Here is a 20,767-nt window from a genome sequence, read left to right on the forward strand (position 1 = left end):
TGTGTGTCTCTGTGTTGTGTCTCTGGTGTGGTGTTGTGTGTGTGTGTGTGTGCGTCTGTGTGTGTGTGTGTGTGTCTGTGTGTGTGTGTGTGTGTGTGTGTGTGTGTGTGTGTGTGTGTGTGTGTGTGTGTGTGTGTGTATGTGTGCGGTGAAACATCAGTGGCTGCTGGGAAAACTGACTAAACACAAACAGAAGAAGGAGGAGACTGAGAGGAGCTGAAGTTTCCAGATGTTCCTTTAATGCCCCATCATCATCATCATCATCATCATCATCAGGTGTCTGAGTCTCTAACTGGTCTCTCAGGGTGGCGGGTTGTGGGCGGAGCCTGTGTCCAGGTGTCTTCAGGTGTTGATGCTGCGTCTCTGGCAGATGAAGCGCAGCCCGGTGCTGCAGTGGATGTCGTTAAGACGCCCGTTGCTATGGAGATGAGCGCAGTCTTCATCTTCAGGACCCATACCGTGACCGGTCCAGGCGTCGGGCTGGCCGGGGACCCACCGCCTGGACGAGACGGGAGACAGAGACAGAGACGGCTCGGTCAGACAGCTGAATGAAACCCTGCACAGAGACGGTGGCTGGAGGACAGACGTCCAGCTGTCCAGGCGTCCAGACGTCCAGCTGTCCAGACGTCCAGACATTCAGACGTCCAGCTGTCCAGACGTCCGGACGTCCAGCTGTCCAGACGTCCAGCTGTCCAGACATCCAGACATTCAGACGTCCAGCTGTCCAGACGTCCAGGCGTCCGGAGGTCCAGCTGTCCAGACGTCCAGCTGTCCAGGCGTCCAGACGTCCAGACATTCAGACGTCCGGCTGTCCAGACGTCCAGCTGTCCAGACGTCCAGACATTCAGACGTCCAGCTGTCCAGACGTCCAGGCGTCCGGACGTCCAGCTGTCCAGACGTCCAGGCGTCCAGACGTCCAGACGTCCAGCTGTCCAGCTGTCCAGCTGTCCAGGCGTACCTGCGCTCTATGCTGTAGGGGGTCTGGTTCACCCACTCCCACCTCCCCGTCCTCCAATCAGTCAAGCCGACCCAGTACAGGAGAGGAACCGACTTCTTGGTCACAAAGTCCTGCACAGAGCAGAGAGCAGACATGATGGACGCCAACAAGATGGCGGACACACAGGAGACGAGGTGCATGGAGACACGTCCACCCCGAGGTTCAGAGGGGACAGTTGGACCCCCGGCTCCTGGCAGGACTTCCTGGTGGACATCAGGTCTGGTGGTCCTGTGGGCTCCGGGGGTCTGAAGGTTCTGGCTCGTCATGAAACCGGACCGGGACGTTTGACACTACTGGCTTCATCCATGCTGAGCTACAACATGGCGCCTCAGCTGAGCAGAGCTAGCTAGCATGCTAGCAGGCTGCCTCCACTGAGTTCATCCTCCACTACGTTTTCTCACCCACTCCTGGTCGCTGTGCAGGATCACCAGGTGAGCGCTCTTCCTCTCACACCAGCTCTGGGACTGGTTCCAGTTCAGCTGCTGCTGGCTGAAGAAGTAGCAGTCCGATCCGAACCGGGTCCAGTCCGGGGGGCAACACGGTCCCGTTGATGAGCCTGGGACACAGAGACATGAGGACAGAGACGGGACAGAGGACAGATGTGTCTCTGAGGGGCCGTACTGTTGCTGGCGATCTGCTCCAGGGAACATTTCAGCCCGTCCATGGTCCGGCTGAGAGAGTCCAGAACCGCCAGCTGCTGCAGGGCTGCAGAGACTGGACACACGCAGAGGTTCTGGTCAGGTTCTGTTGGGTTCTGTTTGGGCTCGGGTTCTGATCGGGTTCTGGACACTGACCTGAGGCCAGCCGGTCCTTGTTGTCCTGAATGGACCCCCGCAGGTGTTGAAGGTCTTTAATGGACTCTGAAAGACAAAACATTCAGAATCTCAGTCGGCTTAACGGAACCGGAACCAGAACCAGAACCAGACATTCAACCAGTTCCTGGTCTGTTATAGGATTGTGCTTTTATTGTGAAAGGCCAGCAGTGATGGCGGAGCTTCCTGTACCGTGACTCTGCTGCAGCGATGCGTTCAGGGACTCCATCCTGTCGGCCAGGATGGACATGTCCTCCTCTGCAGTCCACAGCCGGCTGGACGTCTTCGTGTCTGGGCGCGCACACACACACACGCACACACACACACACACACACACACACAGACACACACAGTTTCTCTGTCTTTTCATGTACTTCCTTTCTATGGTTTACTCCTGACCTTTGATCCTAGACGTTAACTCAAGTCACACCTTTACTGTTTTCCACCTGGAAACCCCCCCCCACCATGTTGAGTGGGGGGGTGGGGGGGGTTGTGCCACGTATGTCTTGATTTTTACCCAGGAAGCATTTCGGCTAAACCGTGAGTGAAACAGTCATTGGGACTGACTAGTATATATTCCATTGGGGAAGGTAAATTTAGCATTAAATACACCTTTCTCAACAGGTGAGGGCGCATTTTCTCCCTCTATAATCAGACATTTAAGCGACTTGAAACCATTCCTCCCTCCCTGGCACCTCCAGACCCGGATCCCCATCCGGCCCGGGCCGGGGGGCAGCCGCCCACCCAGCGCAGGCTGCAGGTGAACAACGTTCTGCAGGTGAACAACGTTCTGCAGGTGAACAACGTTCTGCAGGTCTGCAGTGTCTGTTCCTGTCAACAGCGTTTACTCAGGTGTTGAAGTTCCAACCGGGTCCTGCTGTGGAAGATGTCCTCACACTGTTGGTTGATGCTCAAGAGGACGTCCTCACAACGACAGCAAGACCAACACACAGAGCAGAACCAACAAGTTCTGATCCGGCAGGAAGCCACACAGCTGAACACCAGGAAGGACCGTTGGGTCTGGTTCCTCCTGGTCCAACGTGTGTGTCTGTGTGTGTCTCTGTGTGTGTGTGTGTGTGTGAGTCTGTGCGTGTGAGTGTGTGTGTCTCTGTGTGTGTCTGTGTGTGTGTGTGTCTCTGTGTGTGTGTGTGTGTGTGTGTGTGTGTGTGTCTCTGTGTGTGTGTGTGTGTGTGTCTGTCTCTGTGTGTGTGTGTGTGTGTGTGTCTGTGTGTGTGTGTGTCTCTGTGTGTGTGTGTGTGTGTGTCTGTGGTGTCTCTGGTGTGTGTGTGTGTCTCTGTGTGGTGTGTTCGTTGTGTGTGTGTGTGTCTCTGTGTTCTCTGTTGTGTGTGTGTGTGTGTGTGTGTGTGTCTGTGTGTGTCTCTGTGTGTGTGTGTGTGTCTCTGTGTGTGTGTGTGTCTCTGTGTGTGTGTGTGTGTCTCTGTGTGTGTGTGTGTCTCTGTGTGTGTGTGTGTGTGTGTACTCACTGGTGACTCCCAGAACCAGGATGAGGACAAACACCACGGCAACCATCAGAGCAGGAAACAACCAGCGCCGGAACCTGAAGAGGCCGGAGACAGAGCCAGGAGGACTCTCTGAGACGAGGACAGGGACAGACAGGAGGACAGGCAGGTCATTGGAGGCAGGAAGAGCAGAAACCATCCTCCACCCCCTCTGTCCCCCTCTGACCTTTGACCCAGAGGGTGCAGGTGTCCATGTCCTTGTCCCTGAAGCTGTTGAACATGGCGGAGACGCTCTGCTGTCTTCAGTTTGTGGAGCTGCATTGGCAGAAGAAGCAGGAATTTCAGCAGGATTACCGGAGGACAGGAGGACAGGAGGACCGGAGGACCGGACCGGCGCCTCCTGCTGGTGGCTCACCTGTTGAACACCTGGAGCTGAGCGAGATGAAGCGTCTCTTCGGTCCGTCTCTGGAGGAATCCACCCGGCCGAGTCCAGAACCTGCAGAACCTCCTGCGGCTCCTCCTCCTCCCGGCAGGAACCGTCTGCTCAGCAGTTTGTGGTTTTGTAACGTCTCTCTCTCTCTCTCTCTCTCTCTCTCGCCCGCTGTGCGGCCAGAGTTTCTCCTTCCACAGAATCTCCACAGCTTCTCGTTTTCAGCAGAACAGATTGCAGAGGAAGGAAGCGTTCTGCAGGCATCGCTTCCCTAAAGCAGCCGGAGGTTGACACGCCCTGACCTCTGACCTCTGGCTCAGCTTCCGGATCTGGAGAAGCCAGGCCTGCAGACGGAGGGGGCCGTGAGGGGCCCGGACCCCCAGCATCAGCTCAGCTTGATGTTCATGTTTTCATGCAGACACCAGGTGAAGATCTGCTGCTAATGGGAATTTATTTAAGTTTAATAATTATTCATGTTTTACAGCTGTTTATTTACGTGTCTAAATGTTTTTGGTTTTATTTTGTGGTGGTTTCAGGTTTTACACATGTGGTGACATTTTTAAAATGTATTAAACTTGTTTAATATCAGTGTTTGTCTGCTGATGTTGCCTCCACAGACATCGTCACATTTGATCTCCTCTGTCTCAGAATGCTGATTAAGCATTTTGTTAGTTGTTCCTGCACTGCAAAAACACAAAATCTTACCAAGTATTGAGTTTAGTTTCTAGTGTGAATATCTGAGTACATTTGAAATGAGACAAACTAACTTCCAAGTAAGTCTTTAGTAGATGAAATTCAGTTATTCCTTTATTATTTCACTTATAACTTGGAAAACCCTAAGGGACATTTTTTTAGTTTATTTATAAACTGTTTTATTCTAAGTGTACTGAGATGTTTGCAACAGAAATCAGACTGAAAAACTTTTCAGATTGTGTTTTTGCAGTGCATTAGGCTAACATCAACACCGGTGTGACGTTAGCTAACCATAGATGATGCTAACGGTAGCAGGCTAGCTGCACGGCGTGACTAAAATCTGCCTGGAAGACATTCAGGTTCAGATCACAGGACCTGTCGCAGGTTTAATGTGATGTCACAGCGATGACGTCACCCCTCGGTGAGGTCGTCGTTGAAGTAGAGCAGGATGGCGGGGACGAAGAGGTCGCGGTCCATCCTGAGCTGCTCCAGCTCCGGGTCGTCGTCCAGGACGCCGTTGTCTCTCAGCGTCTTCTTCATGTCCAGGACGACTCTGTGGAACTTCCAGGTGTAGCTGTTGGCGTGGGCGTTGTGCGGCAGGTAGCGCTGCAGGATCTCCTCCAGGGTCTCCTCCGAGCACACCTGAGGAGGGCAGCTGTGAGCTTCACAGGACAGACTGCATTACCCATAGTGCACCAGGCCTCACCTCCAGCAGCTGCTCCTGTGACGTCAGCGTGTTGACGACGCGGATCCAGCGCGTCTTGTCCGACAGCAGCCCCACGTCGTAGCGGCGGTCCTTCCACCAGGGCTGGCCCAGGTCCGTGTTCCAGTCGGAGCGCGGCCCGCTGGGCGGCGTGTGCACGAAGCGCCCCCTGGGGGTGTAGTACCGCTCGCAGCACGTCACAGGGTCCACAAACCTCAGGATCTGGAAAAACCAGGAACAGTCAGCTCCCAGCAGGGTCAAAGGTCACTGCTGAAATACATCCATGATGGAAGCTTCAGCTGCTTTCACTGAAGGCATCAGAGTAAAGGGGCTGGACAGATTCAAACTCACGTCTCTGGTCTCTGGGTCGAACCAGCTGCTGATGTCCTTCCCGGCACACTCCATGATGGGCAGCAGCAGCACGTCACCTGCAGAGAGGAACACGCCGAGGTCAGCCGGGGTCAGCTGGGGTCAGCCGGGGTCAACCAAGGTCATCCGGGGTCATCCGAGGTCAACCAAGGTAACCAAGGTCCACAGGTCAGATGGTCGACAAAACAAAATATCAACATTAACACAATCATACCTCCTCACAATCACAAGATATTCCATCTGTTGATCAACAACCAATCAAAGTTATGGATTCCTTTAAGAAGAATAAACATATCCATCCATGCTCCACCGGAGCAGAAATATAAATGAAACTATATGGAGGGAGGTCTCAACCAGACCAACACCTGCAGCCGGACTCACCTGAGTGTTCCGTCATCAGCGGGGTCAGGTCGCACACTTTGCCCAGGTAGGACACCCACAGGTCGTCCGACGTGAAGTGAGACGCCACCTCCGCGGGGCTGAAGTACCGGGGCCGCCTCTTCATCTGTACGGGCTCAAAAAGGACCAAACTGGGACAAAATGCGGTTAAACTGTCAGGAAAAAGTTTTCGCTTTCTGCAGGTTTGTCGGTAGTTGCGTTGCCATGACAACAGGAGGCGCGGAGGTTACCACTCGGTTTGTTCACCTTCCTGGCTGCAAACCGAGGGGGCTGATGGGAGTTGTAGTGAAACGTCGGAACCCACCAACATTAGAACGTCATTGATCCCAAAGGGAAATTAAATGTTGAAATTCGTATCTGTAGATGTTCAAATTTCCAGTTTCCCCTCTCACCTCTGATTTATTTATAAAATCTTCTTAAACGTTTATGAGATTCAATAGGTATTTCTGATAAAATGGTTTCTCATTAACTGTAAACCAGAATAATCTCACACAGAAATATACACTATAAATAATAATCAATCAATCGGTGTTGCCCTGTGTATCGGTGTTTTACGGTCTCTTTTTAATCCCTCTCCCCGTGTCTCATCACGCCTACTCCGTGTCTCTCTTTCCGTGGAATGTCACACACGTGGCACAGATTCAGATCTTTTTCACGAAGTTTCTCCAGTTGGACAAATCTGAACAAAACCCCAGTCTCCCACCGATTCCATCTGTCGACCGCTGATTGGCGCAGCGCCGTGTCACTCAAACATTCTAAGCTGCTGATTGGCTGATCCCCAAGACCTGCCTTTCCGCTGTGGTCTGTGTTGATGTTGGGACATCTCGTTGCTGAGGCATCGCGATATTTGGACCGTAGGAAACTGAAGGAGTCTGAGAGAAGAAGCGGATAAACTAACGGTTCTGCTGCCGAACCGAGCGGGTTCTAACCGGGTCACAGAGCGGAAAACATGGCGTCCTATCGGCTTCTCTGGCTCACTGCTGTCTGCTTCCTCAGCTCCGCGGGGGCCGAACAGCGGAAGCTCTCACCAGGTAAGGCCGCCCCGCGGGCTCCTCGGGTCGGCCAGCAGGAGAACGGCTGAGCCGCTGGAGCTCCGGAGCCGCTGGAGCTCCGGAGCCGCAGTCTGGATGGAAACGGATAAACTCCGGGTGAAACTGTCAAAATGAGAATATTATTAATAAATCAGACCTGAACTGTCACATCAGCAGGAATGTGAGGGGAAAACACGCCAAGTAAAGGATTTATTCAGAACTGAATAAAAATGGAGACATTTTAGGATCAGGATGTAGAACCTGGAAAGTTCTGGTTTTAGGATGAATCACGGTTCTCCAGAACCGTTCTGGACCTTTTCAGAACCGTTCTGGACCTTTTCAGAACCCTTCTGGACCTTTTCAGAACCGTTCTGGACCTTTTCAGAACCCTTCTGGACCTTTTCAGAACCGTTCTGGTTGTTAACACTGCTGGTCTGTTTAGTATTTAATTTTAACATTAATTTCCCTAAACTTCCTCATCAGTCCGGAACGTCTGGGTGTTTAAAACTTCATCACTGTTATAACTGTTATAAGATCAGTTCAGTTAAATATTGCAATGCTGATTGATAAAATGGATTATTGATACAGACTGTTACCATGGCAACCTATTAACGTGGATGATTCAGAGATGAAATGTTTCTTCTTCTGTGGTTTTAAATCTGAGTCTTCTGCAGTTAATCATGTTTTGGTTTTTTAACAGATGATTATTATTATTATTATTATTATAATCATCCAGGTGAATGAACCCAGGAGCAGAAAGTTACTGATGCATAAGTTACTGACGCCCAGCTGCTGAGCAGGGGTCCGGTTCTGGTTCTGGTTCTGGTTCTACTGGTTCCCATGCGACCTGGAGGACAGTAGAGGAGCTGATTCTGGGTCAGATCAGCCTTCCTCCTCCTCCTCCTCCTCCTCCTCTGCAGGTTTCTGGTTTCAGACATTCAGAGCAGAGAAACTGGAACCACCAGCAGGTTTTATTCACCTTCCTCCTCCTCCTCTTCCTCCCCGGAGGCTCCGCTGACGCCTGCAGGAGGAAGTTGAGCCGTTCCTGAAGTTCAGAAGTATTCAAACCCCCTGAGGTTCCTGAGTCTGAACCTGAATCCTCAGATGTGTTGCATCTGCTGGGGAACATGGTGGTGGTTGGACTGAGATCAGATATTTAAAACTGATCAATAACTATCGGTATTGACCGATATGAAACGCTGATATATTGTCCAGCCAGGTGTTCAGGTCAGAGGTCATGTGACGAATGTGAAAAGTCAGAGCAGTGTGAAAACTTTAGGCAGAAGGTCAGGGATCAGCTCCAGGTGTGGGCGGGGCCTTGAGCAGCCAATCAGAATAGAGGATCGGCTCCAGGTGTGGGCGGGGCCTCCAGCAGCCAATCAGAATAGAGGATCAGCTCCAGCAGCCAATCAGAGTGGAGGTTCAGCTCTAGATCTGCAGCATCTAGACTGACTCTTTGTTTGTCTCTGATGTAGAAAATCTGCTGGTCGTTACCGCGGCAACAGAGGAGACGGACGGCTTCAGGCGCTTCGTGAAGACGGCGGCCCAGTTCAACTACAGCCTGAAGGTGAGACCAGAACCAGAACTCTGGGTCTGGGCCGGCTAACCCCCGCTGACCTCTGACCTTACACCAGGTTTAAAGTCCCTCCTCTGGCTCCCTGTAGCTCAGAGAATAGACTTTAAAATCCTGATGTTAGTTTATAAATCACTGAACGGTTTGGCACCACAACACATTAAAGATCTGTTATTACTGTACCAACCGTCTGGACCCCTCAGGTTCTGGTTCTGGTTCTGCTCTGCATCCAGAACCAGACGAGGAGAAGCAGCATTCAGCTTCTATGCACCACAGATCTGGAACAAACTTCCAGAAAACTGTAAAACAGCTGAAACACTGAGAGCCTTTAAATCTCAACCTGGTTAGAGTTGATTTGAAATGTGATCAATTATGGATTTACTGTCTTAATGTGTTTTGATTGTTGCTTCTATGTTGCATGACTCTGTTTTTGTGTTTCTATGATGTAGATGTAACAGTTGTAGAATGGATCACGTCACCAAGGAATCAGATTTATTTCTGTTTAAAACATAAACATGTTCAGCTCCTGTTTCCTCCACATAAGTAATGAAATAACCATGTTGGAACTGGACCAATGTCTCCAACGCGGGAATCAAACGGTGCTGAGCTAAACATCAGGAAGTTAAGCAACTTATGAGTTGAGCAGCATATTGTTTACATTCTGAATATTTTAATGTATAAGCAGTAGACGGCTCTGTAGCTGACCTCTGTGCTCTGACCTCTGTAGCTGACCTCTGACCTCTGTGCTCTGACCTCTGTAGCTGACCTCTGTGCTCTGACCTCTGTGCTCTGACCTCTGTAGCTGACCTCTGTGCTCTGACCTCTGTGCTCTGACCTCTGTAGCTGACCTCTGCTCTGACCTCTGTAGCTGACCTCTGTGCTCTGACCTCTGTAGCTGACCTCTGTGCTCTGACCTCTGTGCTCTGACCTCTGTAGCTGACCTCTGTGCTCTGACCTCTGTAGCTGACCTCTGTGCTCTGACCTCTGTAGCTGACCTCTGTGCTCTGACCTCTGTGCTCTGACCTCTGTAGCTGACCTCTGTGTTCTGACCTCTGACCTCTGTAGCTGACCTCTGTGCTCTGACCTCTGTGCTCTGACCTCTGTGCTCTGACCTCTGTGCTCTGTAGCTGACCTCTGTGCTCTGACCTCTGTAGCTGACCTCTGTGCTCTGACCTCTGTAGCTGACCTCTGTGCTCTGACCTCTGTGCTCTGACCTCTGTGTTCTGACCTCTGTGCTCTGACCTCTGTGCTCTGTAGCTGACCTGTGCTCTGACCTCTGTAGCTGACCTCTGTGCTCTGACCTCTGTGTGCTGACCTCTGTGCTCTGACCTCTGTGCTCTGACCTCTGTAGCTGACCTCTGTGCTCTGACCTCTGACCTCTGTGCTCTGACCTCTGTAGCTGACCTCTGTGCGCTGACCTCTCCCCACCAAACTGAGGAGCGCAGCGGGAACACACAGGATGTGACACAGAAACAGGAAGCAAGAAAATAAAAGCTTCTCCACCAAAATAAAATACAAAACCCAAGAAAAAACAAATATACCAGATAGTGAGGATGGATTTGGGGCCACATTAGTAAAAACAATAAAAATAAAACCAGTATAAAACAGAAATAACTTGTTGCCGTGGCAACAGCAAACATGTAAATTCAACAAAAGGTGTTTTGAGGAGGTTCATCAGAACTCAGCTGCATTTAGCTCTTTGAAATGCCTTGCAGCTGAAATGAGCTGCACAAATCAAATGTGGTTGGCTGATTGACCTCTGACCTCTGGCAGGTGCTGGGTCTGGGGGAGGAGTGGAAGGGCGGAGACGTGGCCCGGACGGTGGGCGGAGGTCAGAAGGTCAGGTGGCTGAAGGAGGAGCTGCTGAAGCACTCGGAGGACCAGCAGCTGGTCGTCATGTTCGTGGACAGGTAGCCTTCATCTTCCTCTTCCTCTCACCTGCAGGGGGCGGAGCTCCGCCTGCAGCTCTGATCAGGTCAGATTATCATAATAGAGGCTTGGTCCCGCCCACAGCAGCCACAGCAGCCAATCAGAGAGCAGAGCATCATTTCCTGTTGAGGGGGCGGGGCTTAGTAATGCTCTGATCATTCTCACTGTGGAACACGGTGGTGGCAGCATCATGCTGCGGGGATCAGAAGAGCTGAGACTGGGGTCGCCGTGGCAACCAGCCTGCAGCCAGTGGCATTATGGGATGGCGGCGTCTCGTTAAATACAAAAATATTATTTTATATTTATTGAGAGACAAATAATTAGTTTAATTATTTAAACCGGGTCGGAGCCGGTTCTGTCTAACCGGACCTCCTAACCGGGCCTCTGCTCCGTCTCTGCAGCTACGATGTGATCCTGGCGGCCGGTCCAGACGAGCTTCTGACCCGGTTCTCCTCTCTGGGTCACCGGGTCGTTTTCTCTGCTGAGGGGTTCTGCTGGCCCGACCAGCGCCTGGCCTCCAAGTACCCCCAGGTGCATTCTGGGAAGCGCTACCTGAACTCTGGAGGTGAGGTTCTGCTGTCCTGTGGTTCCGGTCCCGGTCCCGGTCCGCTGACCTGCGGTTCTGTCCAGGTTTCATCGGGTTCTCCTCGGACCTGGCCGCCATCGTCCAGCAGTGGAAGTTCAGGGACAACGACGACGACCAGCTGTTCTACACCCGGATCTACCTGGACCAGAAGCAGAGGGTAACCGGGTCAGAACCGGGCCGGGAGGCGGGAGCGGCCGGACAGAACCCGACTGATGTTGTGCTGTGTTTCAGACCCGGTTCAACATGACTCTGGACCACCGATCCAGGATCTTCCAGAACCTCAACGGAGCCATCGGTGAGTCTCTGGACCGGTTCTGGGCCCGTCCAGACTGGACCTCAGTGGTTCTGGTGGAGAGTCATCGGGCCTGGAACCTGGTTCTGACCCGGCTCTCTCTCCAGACGAGGTCGTCCTGAAGTTTGAGAGGTCAAAGGTCAGAGTGAGGAACGTGGCCTACGACACGCTTCCTGTGGTCATCCACGGCAACGGACCCACCAAGGTAACGGCCAATCAGAGGCCTCCGCTCGCCCCATGTGACAGCAACAGGAAGTGCAGCTGGTCAGTTGCCATAGCAACACCTGTCTCCGTCCTCAGCTGCAGCTCAACTACCTGGGAAACTACGTCCCAACGGCCTGGACCTACGAACACGGCTGTGGAGGCTGCGACGACGACCTGCTGTTGCTAGGCGACCGCCAGGTAAGGGGGGGGAGGGGCTATGGGGGGATGAGGGCCAGTCTGACCGGTACGTCTCCCCCACCTGCCCCCCGTCTCCCCCTCCAGGACGAAGACCTCCCTCTGGTCTTCCTCGCCGTCTTCATCGAACACCCGACTCCCTTCATGGACGAGTTCCTGGAGCGTCTGGCCGCCATGAACTACCCCAAGACCCGGATCCGCCTCTTCATCCACAACAACGTACGGCCCACTGGACCCGGCTCCGGTTCTGGTTCTGGTTCTGACCCCTCCTGTCCTGCAGGTGGTGTACCATGAGCAGCACATCCAGCGGTTCTGGGAGCGCCACAGGGTTCTGTTCCCGGATGCGGTGCTGGTCGGACCCGAGGAGAACCTGCCAGAGGAGAAGGCCAGAACCATGGCGATGTGAGTCCAGAACCGAGTCCGGGCCGGTTCTGGTTCTGGGCGGCTCTAACCGCTCCCTGTGTGTGCAGCGGGGCGTGCCAGAAGAACCCGGGCTGTGATTACTTCTTCAGCATCGACTCGGACGTGGCGCTGACCAACCCGGACACGCTCCGGATCCTCATGGAGGAGAACAAGTAGGTTCTGGTCCGGCCCGGTTCTGTCTGGGTCCGGGCCGCTCTAACCGGGCCTCCGTGTTCTGCCCCAGGTCCGTCATCGCCCCCATGCTGTCCAAACACGGCAAACTGTGGAGCAACTTCTGGGGCGCTCTGAGTCCGGACGGGTTCTACTCGCGGTCCGAGGATTACATCGAGATCGTCCAGGGCAAGAGGGTGTAAGTCCTGCTGCTGTCGCCACGGTAACGGACCGGACCTCACCGCCGGGAGGTTCTGGATCATACGGGCAGGTTCTGATGGTCCTGTCAGAACCGGAGTGGGCGGGGCTTCTGCAGCCGATGATACTGGACAGGAAGTGATGTCAGATCTAACCTGTGTTCGGACTGGTTCTGCTCTCTGACCCGGTTCTGTCTCTGACCCGGTTCTGTTCAGACCGGTTCTGCTCTCTGACCCAGTTCTGCTCTCTGACCTAGTCTCTCTGTTCGGACCGGTTCTGTCTCTGACCCGGTTCTGTTCAGACCGGTTCTGTCTCTGACCCGGTTCTGTTCGGACCGGTTCTGTCTCTGACCCGGTTCTGTCTGACCCGGTTCTGTTCTCTCTGGACCGGTTCTGCTTTCTGACCCAGTCTCTCTGTTCAGACCGGTTCTGTTCGGACCGGTTCTACTCTCTGACCCGGTTCTGTTCTGCTCTCTGACCCAGTCTCTCTGTTCAGACCGGTTCTGTTCGGATCGGTTCTGCTCTCTGACCCAGTTCTGCTCTCTGACCTAGTCTCTCTGTTCGGACCGGTTCTGTCTCTGACCCGGTTCTGTTCGGACCGGTTCTGTCTGACCCGGTTCTGTCTGACCCGGTCTCTGTCCCCAGCGGGCTCTGGAACGTCCCCTACATCACCCAGGTCTACCTGGTGAAGGGCAGCGTCCTGCGGTCCAAACTGTCCCAGGCCAGCCTGTTTGTGGACGAAGGAATGGACCCGGACATGGTGTTCTGCAGAACCATCAGAGACCAGGTAACGCTGCAGGCTTTGTTCCAGAACCAGGTCCGATTCCTCTGGACTGGACTCACCACCGTGTGTCCTCAGGGCGTCTTCATGTTCGTCTCCAACCGAGACGAGTTCGGCCGGCTGGTGGCGTCCACCACCTTCAACACGTCCAGACTCCACCCGGACATGTGGCAGATCTTCGACAACCCGCTGGTCAGAACCGGACCGGAGGTCCACCGGGTTCTGGTGGGACGGCTGGGTCTGAGTGTCTGTCTCTGTCTCTGCAGGACTGGAAGGAGAAGTACGTCCACGAGAACTACTCCAAGATCTTTGAGGAGGGCAGCGGCCTGGTGGAGCAGGTACTGGAGCGGGAACTGGACCGGGCCTGCGGGCCACAGCCAGGCGGTTCTGGTGTCAGCTGGGTCTCTAATGTCCTCTGTTGTGTCCTCCAGCCTTGTCCAGATGTCTACTGGTTTCCTGCCTTCTCTGAGAAGATGTGTGACCATCTGGTGGAGACCATGGAGGACAACGGCCAGTGGTCCGGAGGCTCCCACAAGGTACCGCCGCTTCATGACAGCCAGCCGCCATGAGGTTCCTCAAGGGGCTGACGGGTTCTGGTTCTGTCCCTCCAGGACGAGCGTCTGGCCGGCGGCTACGAGAATGTCCCGACTGTGGACATCCACATGAACCAGGTCGGCTTCGAGAAGGAGTGGCTCAAGTTCCTGAAGGAATACATCTCCCCCGTCACCGAGAAGCTCTACCCTGGATACTACCCCAAGGTAGGAACCCAACTCTGAAGGTGTTACTCCAAGGTAGGAACCCAACCGGGCCTGGAGGTGTTACTGTAAGGTAGGAACCCAACCCTGAAGGTGTTACCCCAAGGTAGGAACCCAACTCCGAAGGTGTTACCCCAAGGTAGGAACCCAACCGGGCCTGGAATTGTTACCCCAAGGTAGGAACCCAACCGGGCCTGGAGGTGTTACTGTAAGGTAGGAACCCAACTCTGAAGGTGTTACCCCAAGGTAGGAACCCAACTCCGAAGGTGTTACCCCAAGGTAGGAACCCAACCGGGCCTGGAGGTGTTACCGTAAGGTAGGAACCCAACTCCGAAGGTGTTACCCCAAGGTAGGAACCCAACCGGGCCTGGAGGTGTTACCGTAAGGTAGGAACCCAACCCTGAAGGTGTTACCCCAAGGTAGGAACCCAACCGGACCTGGAGGTGTTACTGTAAGGTAGGAACCCAACCGGGCCTGGAATTGTTACCTTAAGGTAGGAACCCAACCGGGCCTGGAGGTGTTACCGTAGGGTAGGAACCCAACCGGGCCTGGAGGTGTTACCCCAAGGTAGGAACCCAACCCTGAAGGTGTTACCCCAAGGTAGGAACCCAACCGGACCTGGAGGTGTTACTGTAAGGTAGGAACCCAACCGGGCCTGGAATTGTTACCTTAAGGTAGGAACCCAACCGGGCCTGGAGGTGTTACCGTAGGGTAGGAACCCTAAACCGCTCTGATGGTGCTACCCCGCGGTTGGACCAGAGCCAGTTCTGGGGACCCTTTAGGTTCATAGTTTTCTGCCCTCAGTTTGTAGAACTGGAAACTTTTCTGTTATTTTAAATGGTTTTCATTTTGTTTGTATCTATGGTGGGTCGTATTTAGTTCCCCAGCTCAAAAGGAAAAGAAATTCATCCATTTCAGGTTATTATTATAGACATCCTCTCTGCAGGCTAATGTTAGCCTTAGCTTTATCAATTTATTTCCATAATATAGCTATAATAAATGATCCGAGCTAGCTGCTGCTGTAGCTAAGTGTTACCATATTTTCATTAGCATGCTAAAGCTACAAAGAGCTGCATTAGCACGCTGATGTTAGCATGAAAGTAAAACTAATTCTTCATAAATGCTACCGTTGTAGTGCAAACTTTAACTAGCATGCTAATCCCCCCCAGGCCCAATCCATCATGAACTTTGTGGTCCGGTACCGTCCAGACGAGCAGCCGTCTCTACGGCCGCATCACGACTCGTCCACCTTCACCATCAACATCGCCCTGAACAGGAAGGACATCGACTACCAGGTATGCCCCTTCCTGACCTCTACCTGACCTCTACCTGACCCCAACATGGCCCCTTCCTGACCTCTACCTGACCTCTACCTGACCTCTACCTGACCTCTACCTGACCCCAACATGGCCCCTTCCTGACCTCTACCTGACCCTAGGTAGAGACCTGACCTCTTCCTGACCCCTTCCTGACCTCTACCTGACTCCTACCTGACCCCTTCCTGACCTCTACCTGGCCCCTACCTGACCCCTTCCTGACCTCTACCTGACCCCTTCCTGACCCCTACCTGACCCCTTCCTGACCTCTACCTGACCCCAGGTAGAGACCTGACTCCTTCCTGACCCAGGTAGAGACCTGACTCCTTCCTGACCCCTTCCTGACCTCTACCTGACCCTACCTGACCCCTACCTGACCTCTACCTGACCCCAGGTAGAGACCTGACTCCTTCCTGACCTCTACCTGACCCCTTCCTGACCTCTACCTGACCCCTACCTGACCCCTACCTGACCTCTACCTGACCCCTTCCTGACCTCTACCTGGCCCGTCTCCTGTGTTTTCCAGGGCGGGGGCTGCAGGTTCCTGCGCTACGACTGTAAGGTGGAGTCTCCCAGGAAGGGCTGGTCCTTCATGCACCCCGGCCGCCTCACCCACTACCACGAGGGCCTGCCCACCACCCAGGGCACCCGCTACATCATGGTGGCCTTCGTCGACCCCTGATGACCCCAGGGGGTGTGTGAGTGTGTGTCGGTGGACCTGAACGCGTCATACGGGTTTCTGCCATTGCTGTGTTCACGGCTCTCCGACAGGAACCTGAACGCATCATCATCATCATCAAACGGACAGAAAAACACGCCACACTTCCTGGCCCTGAACGCATCGCGGCCGGGCTTTTCACAATAAGAGTCTTCAATGATTTAATCAGAGGTCACCATGCTGCCTTACCTGAGTTTATGCAAGAACACACTCCAGGTGTGTGTGTGTGTGTGTGTGTGTGTGTGTTCAGGTGCACATCAGGACTTGAACTCATCAGATCCCTCTGTCCAGCAGGGGGCGCTCCGTCACCATGGTAACCTGCAGCATGTTACCATGGTGACCATTCAACCCGACCGGTTTTAACCAGTCCGCAGCCTGAGGCTCTGATTGGACGATCGTTATTATTTATGGGATGTTTAGACTTTACGGTTACCGGGGCAACGCTAGAGGGTTTTATACGGTTGTAAATGTTTAGCTGTGAGGTTCTGGTTCTGGACTGGTTCTGTCTGGAGGAAGCAGAACAAATCGCTCTAAGTTATTTGTTTCAAGGAACTGAATAAAGTTTTAGTAAACTGAGCTCTGATTGGTCGCTTTCGTCTGCACAGTTTGTCCTCCATGTTTTCTGCTGGAATATTCCTGGTTTCAGAACCGACCCGCCGGATCTGCTGGTGGAGACCGGAGCAGCAGCAGCCGGGTCCGGTTTGGTCCAGATTCAGCTCCTCTGGTTCCCCCATGCCCCCTACCCTCCCCCCGCCTCTGCTCAGCACATGGATCCAGACTGGACCTGCGGTTCTGGTCCTCCCACCCAGTGGTCCAGCTCCAGTTCTGGTTCTGGTTCTGTCCAGGAGCCCGGCTAGCAGCAGATGTCCAGCTGCTATTAAAATCCGGGGTGTCCAAACTCTGGTTCGGGGGCCATTCGTGGCCCAGGCCACAGTATAAACGGGACACAAAGTTGGTTTTCAGGTAAAAGTTGGACGTTTATAATGTGAAAAAAATAAAGAGGTGAAAGTAGAAGGTTCAACACAAAGGACTCGTCTTTTATCAACCATGTTTTGTGTATTTATTTTAATTTCAAAGTGAATTTGACCACAAACTGTCACTGACTTTGACTCAAGATCAGTTTGGAAAACATTCCCAAATATAAAACAATATTGAGGATATTGATTCTATGATTCAGAAAATCAGACTTCTTTATTCAATTATGTTTTCTTTGTAGATCTCTGGGAATAAAAAAAACATTTTTAAATAAATATAATTAAATAGGAAAACAGTCTGTACTTTATGTACCTGAGTTACTTTTTTTAAGGTAATTTTACATTTTCAATAACAAGACAGTTCAAAGAGCTTTAACTACATATTGGTTCCCAGTATGTACTTATTATGTGGTGATTATTTGTCCAAAAACTCAAGAACCAAACATAAAACAACTTAAACTTCAAGGTGATCAAAGTATATGGAGCTACTAAAGTCTCATAATTCACAAATGCTCAGGATGACATTCACACATGTACTTTGATGCAAACACAAATATTTATAAATATTTACACAGTTCCAAAAAGATTAAAAATCAAAAATGCAGTTCTGTGGAATGTTTATTCCACAGGTGCAGGTAAAATGTGGTACAAGCACAGGAGCTGTGTTGTTCAGGTACCTGACTGTCTCACCTGCAGGACGGAGTGGAGGAAGTGACTGACTGGCTGAGTAGACTGACTGAAAAACCATGTGACCACCACGTGCATAAAGAACGACCTAAAACCTACGTGAAACACTGAATTAACTAATATAACAAACTAAAAATGCTGGTTCTTCATGTTTGGTAAGATTAGTGAACATAAAACTAAATGTTGGTTCCAGCTGTTCTGGGTTGAGCTGTAGATTTGTACAACATAAAGGTTTTAAACTTTAGTTTTACCCCATATGATGTAAACATGGCCCACCCATGGGAGTGATGGAGTTATTTATTGTCTCTTTTTCACGTAGAACTGCAGATTCTAGGTAATGACGATCTGCAGCAGACTGATCCGTGACGTCATCTGGTCGTTCTCTGACTTTCTGCAGTTCGACCACCAGGGGGCGGCAGAGAAGCTACAAACTCACCCAATAATTATAGTAAATCTACGTAAATTACGTAACTTCGTCATCTTTGTAGGTGGTAAATGTTCCGGATAGAAAGAGTTTTCATTTAAATGCTGAATTATGTTTAGGTTTTGATTTTATTTATTTTTTTCTCATTGGGGTCAGCAACAGTTTCTGGGACATTCTCGTTTCGTTTCGTTTGACCCCTGCGGCTGCCGTTCAATCAAGATGGTGCTGGAGAAGAAAAGCTCAGGTGAGTTGGGCTTATTTTATTATCATTAATGGATAAACGTGACCCTGCAGCTGCAGTCAGGTGTCCGTTAGACCTACCGGCTGGAGGACAGCGCGGATCCCCGCTGCAGTCTCCTTCATGCGGGGTTCAGGCTGAAAACAGCCGCTCCGCTGCGGACTCCACTAAGAAAACCACCAGTTTGAGCTCAACAGCGGTTTAGTACATTATTATAAATGGTTATATAAACTAAATTTACATTGTAACTATTGTTTTTAGTTATTCTACCATACGGCTGGTTTATAGTGTTCATAAACCTCACATTTATTAAAATAGTGTAACTTTAAACCCTCACGACAACATGTAGGTGTTTAACTTCAGAATGTTTTCAGACTAAATTCAGCCACACAGTTTGACCCGGAAGAGTTTCAGTTTTCCATGAATAGTTAATAACTTAAATATGAGGGTTTTATGGTACGTTTGGTCCAGTTAACAGAAAACGGTAGCCCAGGTCCAGTCCAGAACCAGAACTGGTTCCGGTTCCGTCTGTAACCGGTTCCTGTGTGTTTCAGCCCGGGTCGAGGCGGGTCAGCGCAGGGTTCTGGATGAGGCGACCCGGCAGAGGAGGCTGACCCGGCAGCTGGAGGCTCTGGAGAAAGACAACTTCCAGGTTGGTTCTGGGACTGGACGCAGCAGGGGTTCTGGTGGGTTTCAATGGTTCTGATGAATTCCAGAACCGGACAATAACCGGTTTATACCGAACCGGGTCAGTCATTGACGTAACAGACTGGGATCTGATCAGTGACATCATCATCAGCTGACATCAGGACAAACTGAGGGGTCAGAGGTCAGATCAGATCCAGATGCTGATGATTATCCTCTTCCTCACTCTCTCTTCCTGTCTCCGTCTCCAGGACGACCCCCTGTCCTCCCTGCCCCCCCCTGGTCCCACGGCCCGACTGCCAGCCTTCAGTGAGACAGAGGAGCCAGGTGAGTGTCCACCTGATGGACGCTGTGTCCTCCTGTCTGTCCTCCTGTCCATCCAGCTCAGTGTCCCTGTGTCCTCAGAGAAGAAGAGGAGGAAGACGAGGGGCGATCACTTCAAGCAGCGCTTCAGGAAGAACTTCACCACCCTGCTGGAGGAGGAGGTAGCTGCTCTCTGATTGGCTGATGGTTACATGCTGCTCTCTGATTGGCTGATGGTCACCTGCTGCTCTCTGATTGGCTGATGGTTACATGCTGCTCTCTGATTGGCTGATGGTCACCTGCTGCTCTCTGATTGGCAGAACCTGTCGGAGAGGGCGGAGCCTAACTACCTGTCAGCGGCGGCCCCGCCCTCCTCGCTGCCGCCGCGTCTCTTCTGCTGCGTCTGCGGCTTCCCGTCCCACTACACCTGCACCACCTGCGGGGGGCGCTACTGCAGCAGCAGGTGTCTGCTCACACACAGGGAGACCAGGTAGGGGGCGCTGCAGAGAGGCACACCTGGTGTCCTCTGTCCTGCTCACCTGTCCTCTGTCTCTGCAGGTGTCTGAAGTGGACGCTCTGAGGACGCTTTGGACCGGACCAGAGGACATGTTGGACTGCATCTGCTGGACACAGACGCTGCTTTCTGGGTCAGGACGCTCCAGAACCTGGACAGACCCGGTTGGTTCTGATGGTTCGTCTCAGTGTGGACCCGTCTCTGCCTCCACCGCAGAACCAGACCCATCAGAACCACCAGAACCCTGAAGTTCTACAGGAGGACACCCGAGTTTAGTCCAGTTGGCAGGACCAGAACCAGAACTGACCCGGTTCTCCTGGATGTTTTCATTTCATTTTGTTCTGAAACTGAAATAAATGTTGAGTTCTGACCCTTCAAAATAAAACGTCCTGTCTGTAAACCTGTACTTCCTGTCAGCGCCGTAGCAGCAGCTACTGACTGACCTCTGACCTTTACCCCCAGCCACTCAGAGGTCGAAGGTCACCTCCCAGGTTCAGATCTCCTGAGATGTTTTTTTATCTTGTCCTCAAAGTCCAGCCGTCTTCTTGGTCGCCATGGCAACAGCACCATAAACACCAGTCAATCATTACAGTGGACTTTAGATTCATCTGGGCCTTTACCTGCTGTCACACACACACACACACACACTGCTCACACACTCTGCTCTCACACACACCTCAGTGTCTCCAGCCGCAGGACGCCGTCGCTGTGAGGAGCCGCCGCCTCTCAACCAGTCGGTGAGTACCAACTGGGTTGGTTCTGGTTCTGGGATTGATTGGAGGTCGGATCAGACTCAGGGTGGCAGGGAGGGAGGAATGATTTCAAGCTTTAATGTCTTATTATAGACGTAGAAAGTGCGCCCTCTCCTGTTCAGAAAGGTGTATGTAAGTTACTGTCCCTCCATGGAATATATAGCAGTCAGTCCCAGTGACTGTTTCACTCACGGTTTAGCCAATGTGCTTCCTGGGT

The 20,767-nt window shown here is 52.2% G+C and overlaps 5 protein-coding genes across 13 annotated transcripts in view; 2 read left to right on the forward strand and 3 right to left on the reverse strand.

The window, feature by feature from the left end:
* LOC103460941 (uncharacterized) overlaps window positions 1-20,767 on the reverse strand; it is a 135,943-nt gene that overhangs the window by 112,895 nt on the left and 2,281 nt on the right. The window lies entirely within an intron of this gene.
* LOC103460313 (C-type lectin domain family 10 member A-like) lies at window positions 218-4,630 on the reverse strand. Its single transcript, XM_081598973.1, has 9 exons — window positions 3,685-4,630; window positions 3,496-3,584; window positions 3,294-3,401; window positions 2,002-2,100; window positions 1,792-1,857; window positions 1,619-1,711; window positions 1,399-1,553; window positions 959-1,068; window positions 218-499 (listed from the first exon to the last, which is right to left on the reverse strand). Exons 2-9 carry the CDS (start codon window positions 3,548-3,550, stop codon window positions 343-345), a joined length of 843 nt encoding a protein of 280 aa, XP_081455099.1. The 5' UTR covers window positions 3,551-3,584; window positions 3,685-4,630; the 3' UTR covers window positions 218-342.
* cyb5d1 (cytochrome b5 domain containing 1) lies at window positions 4,747-6,270 on the reverse strand. Its single transcript, XM_008402414.3, has 4 exons — window positions 5,846-6,270; window positions 5,447-5,523; window positions 5,099-5,317; window positions 4,747-5,034 (listed from the first exon to the last, which is right to left on the reverse strand). The coding sequence occupies exons 1-4, from the start codon at window positions 5,967-5,969 to the stop codon at window positions 4,804-4,806; spliced, it is 651 nt and encodes a 216-aa protein (XP_008400636.1). The 5' UTR covers window positions 5,970-6,270; the 3' UTR covers window positions 4,747-4,803.
* plod3 (procollagen-lysine, 2-oxoglutarate 5-dioxygenase 3) lies at window positions 6,682-16,589 on the forward strand. 5 transcript variants are annotated; one of them, XR_014084510.1, is made up of 19 exons: window positions 6,683-6,894; window positions 8,370-8,461; window positions 10,241-10,377; window positions 10,798-10,961; window positions 11,027-11,139; window positions 11,214-11,277; window positions 11,382-11,479; window positions 11,575-11,676; window positions 11,761-11,892; window positions 11,954-12,075; window positions 12,144-12,248; window positions 12,320-12,445; window positions 13,089-13,230; window positions 13,303-13,416; window positions 13,491-13,562; window positions 13,656-13,760; window positions 13,836-14,002; window positions 14,073-14,328; window positions 14,366-15,142. XR_014084510.1 is itself a non-coding variant. In XM_081598972.1 (19 exons), exons 1-17 carry the CDS (start codon window positions 6,813-6,815, stop codon window positions 13,998-14,000), a joined length of 1,935 nt encoding a protein of 644 aa, XP_081455098.1. In that variant the 5' UTR covers window positions 6,683-6,812; the 3' UTR covers window positions 14,001-14,002; window positions 14,073-14,118; window positions 14,156-15,142. The 5 variants fall into 5 exon arrangements, 4 of the variants coding, with proteins under 4 accessions (XP_081455095.1, XP_081455098.1, XP_081455097.1 ...); XM_081598972.1 differs by having other exon boundaries at window positions 14,073-14,118; window positions 14,156-15,142; XM_081598970.1 differs by lacking the exons at window positions 14,073-14,328; window positions 14,366-15,142 and adding exons at window positions 15,149-15,274; window positions 15,822-16,589 and having other exon boundaries at window positions 6,684-6,894; window positions 13,836-13,982.
* znhit1 (zinc finger, HIT-type containing 1) lies at window positions 18,134-20,198 on the forward strand. Its single transcript, XM_081598979.1, has 6 exons — window positions 18,134-18,342; window positions 18,891-18,988; window positions 19,233-19,308; window positions 19,387-19,466; window positions 19,605-19,774; window positions 19,843-20,198. The coding sequence occupies exons 1-6, from the start codon at window positions 18,318-18,320 to the stop codon at window positions 19,862-19,864; spliced, it is 471 nt and encodes a 156-aa protein (XP_081455105.1). The 5' UTR covers window positions 18,134-18,317; the 3' UTR covers window positions 19,865-20,198.

Source organism: Poecilia reticulata, chromosome 18, assembly GCF_904066995.2.
Source record: "Poecilia reticulata chromosome 18, P_reticulata-male-v2, whole genome shotgun sequence".
Classification (NCBI taxonomy): Eukaryota; Metazoa; Chordata; class Actinopteri; order Cyprinodontiformes; family Poeciliidae; genus Poecilia; species Poecilia reticulata.